This window comes from Miscanthus floridulus, chromosome 11 (assembly GCF_019320115.1).
Source record: "Miscanthus floridulus cultivar M001 chromosome 11, ASM1932011v1, whole genome shotgun sequence".
NCBI lineage: Eukaryota > Viridiplantae > Streptophyta > Magnoliopsida > Poales > Poaceae > Miscanthus > Miscanthus floridulus.
Window position 1 is genome coordinate 6,847,612 of NC_089590.1, and position 1,866 is coordinate 6,849,477.

The 1,866-nt window shown below is 43.0% G+C and overlaps 1 protein-coding gene across 1 annotated transcript; it reads right to left on the bottom strand.

Annotated features, from left to right (window-relative positions):
* Positions 1 to 756: 756 nt before the first annotated feature.
* Positions 757 to 1,287, bottom strand: LOC136491589 (uncharacterized mitochondrial protein AtMg00860-like). The gene has a single exon (XM_066487888.1). The coding sequence runs from the start codon at positions 1,285 to 1,287 to the stop codon at positions 757 to 759; it is 531 nt and encodes a 176-aa protein (XP_066343985.1).
* Between the last annotated feature and the right edge of the window lie 579 nt (positions 1,288 to 1,866).

Below are 1,866 nucleotides of genomic sequence, written 5' to 3' on the forward strand. Positions count from 1 at the left end.
TTCCACTAGTCAAGATGGATGCATGTTGATGTAATGTATATGAAACAAGCATGTTTAACATTACTCATGCCTAACCTTAACTAGGGTCCACATGTAAGCAAAGATGTGTTGTCCAACTTCAGGTTGGGACTAAATTTCATAGATTGGACCTCAACACCTTCATCATCACTTCAAAATTATGAACAAGAGATCATAATCATTGCTTGACATATCCTACTTAAGTCCAATTTCACTGCTTAACTCATGACTAACACCTAGGGTATTACAATTTCCTTCAGCTAGGATCTCTTCTCGTAGGGCTATATCTAAGGGTACACAGATTCTATCCTTGTACCAGTACACTCCTTGTTCATCTTCTCTAAACTCTAGACACTTACCTTGCTCCATGAGATCTTGGATTTCCCAAATTTCAAGGCAATCTTGTCGGGCTTCGTGGATTCGATCTTCGAGATTGTACTGCACTCGAAGCTCATTTAGCACTCCCTTTGGTAGGATCTCGAGTTGGAGGTCCTCCATCTCCTGACTCAACTCTGGTGGTATAGCCTCTATCGTCAGACTATGGCAATAGCTCTGATGGCTCAGGGCATCTGTAACTACGTTAGCTTTCCCTGGGTGATAATGTATCTCTAGGCTATAGTCCTTAATCACCTCTAGCCATTGGTGTTGTCTCATGTTCAAATCCTCTTGAGTGAAGAAGTACTTTAGGCTCTTGTGTTTAGTGTAGATGTCACATTTGTTTTTGATTAGGTAGTGTCTCTAGATCTTTAGGGCATGCTCAATAGTTGCAAGTTCATGGTCATGGGTCGGGTAGCGTTGTTCATGGTCCTTCAATTGGCAGGAAGCATAAGCTATAAATGTCCCATTTTGCATCAAAACACAACCAAGTCCCTGTCTAGATGCATCATAATAGACCATGAAATCTTGTTGAATGTCTGGCAATGCTAGCACAAGAGTGGTGGTAAGCTTTTGCTTCAAGGTTTGGAAGCTTTGCTCACACTCTGGCGTCCATTCAAATGCATTGGTCTTCTTTAGAAGGTTGGTCATCAGCTTGGCTATCTTGGAGAAGTTCTCAATGAAGCGATGGTAGTATCCTACCAACCCAAGGAAACTCTGGATATCAGTCACATTGTAGGGTTGTTCCCACTCTTTCACGACTTCAATCTTGGTAGGATCCACAGCTACTCCCTCAACAGTGAGAACATAACCTAGGAAGGCGACTTCTTCGAGCCAGAACTCACACTTACTGAACTTGGCATATAGCTGATTCTGCCTTAGCTTCTCTAGCATTACTCTCAAATGCTACTCATGTTCTTCTATAGTGGACGAATAGACAAGAATGTCATCGATGAATACCACTATGAACTTATCTAGCTCCTCCATGAACACCTTGTTCATCATATTCATGAAGTAGGCTGAGGCATTAGTGAGTCCAAAGGACACAACAGTGAACTCATACTGCCCATACCTAGTGACAAAGGTGGTCTTGGGAGTGTCCTCAGTCCTCATCCTCATCTGATGGTACCTAGATCGGAGATCAATCTTGGAAAAAACTTGGCATTCCTCAGCTGGTCTAGTAGATCATCTATCCTCAGCAGTGGGTACTTGTTCTTGACAGTCATGGCATTCAAGTTCTGATAGTCAATGCACATCCTCATGGAGCCATCCTTCTTCTTCACAAATAAGATAGGGGAACCCTAGGGTGAAGCACTAGGCCTAATGTACCCCTTGTCAGACAACTCCCTAAACTATTTCTTGAGCTTCTCTAGCTCATCAACCGACATGCAGTAGGGCCTCTTAGCAATAGGTCTTGTATCAGGTAGAAGGTCGATTACAAACTCCACATCCTGATCAGGTGGCATACCTGGT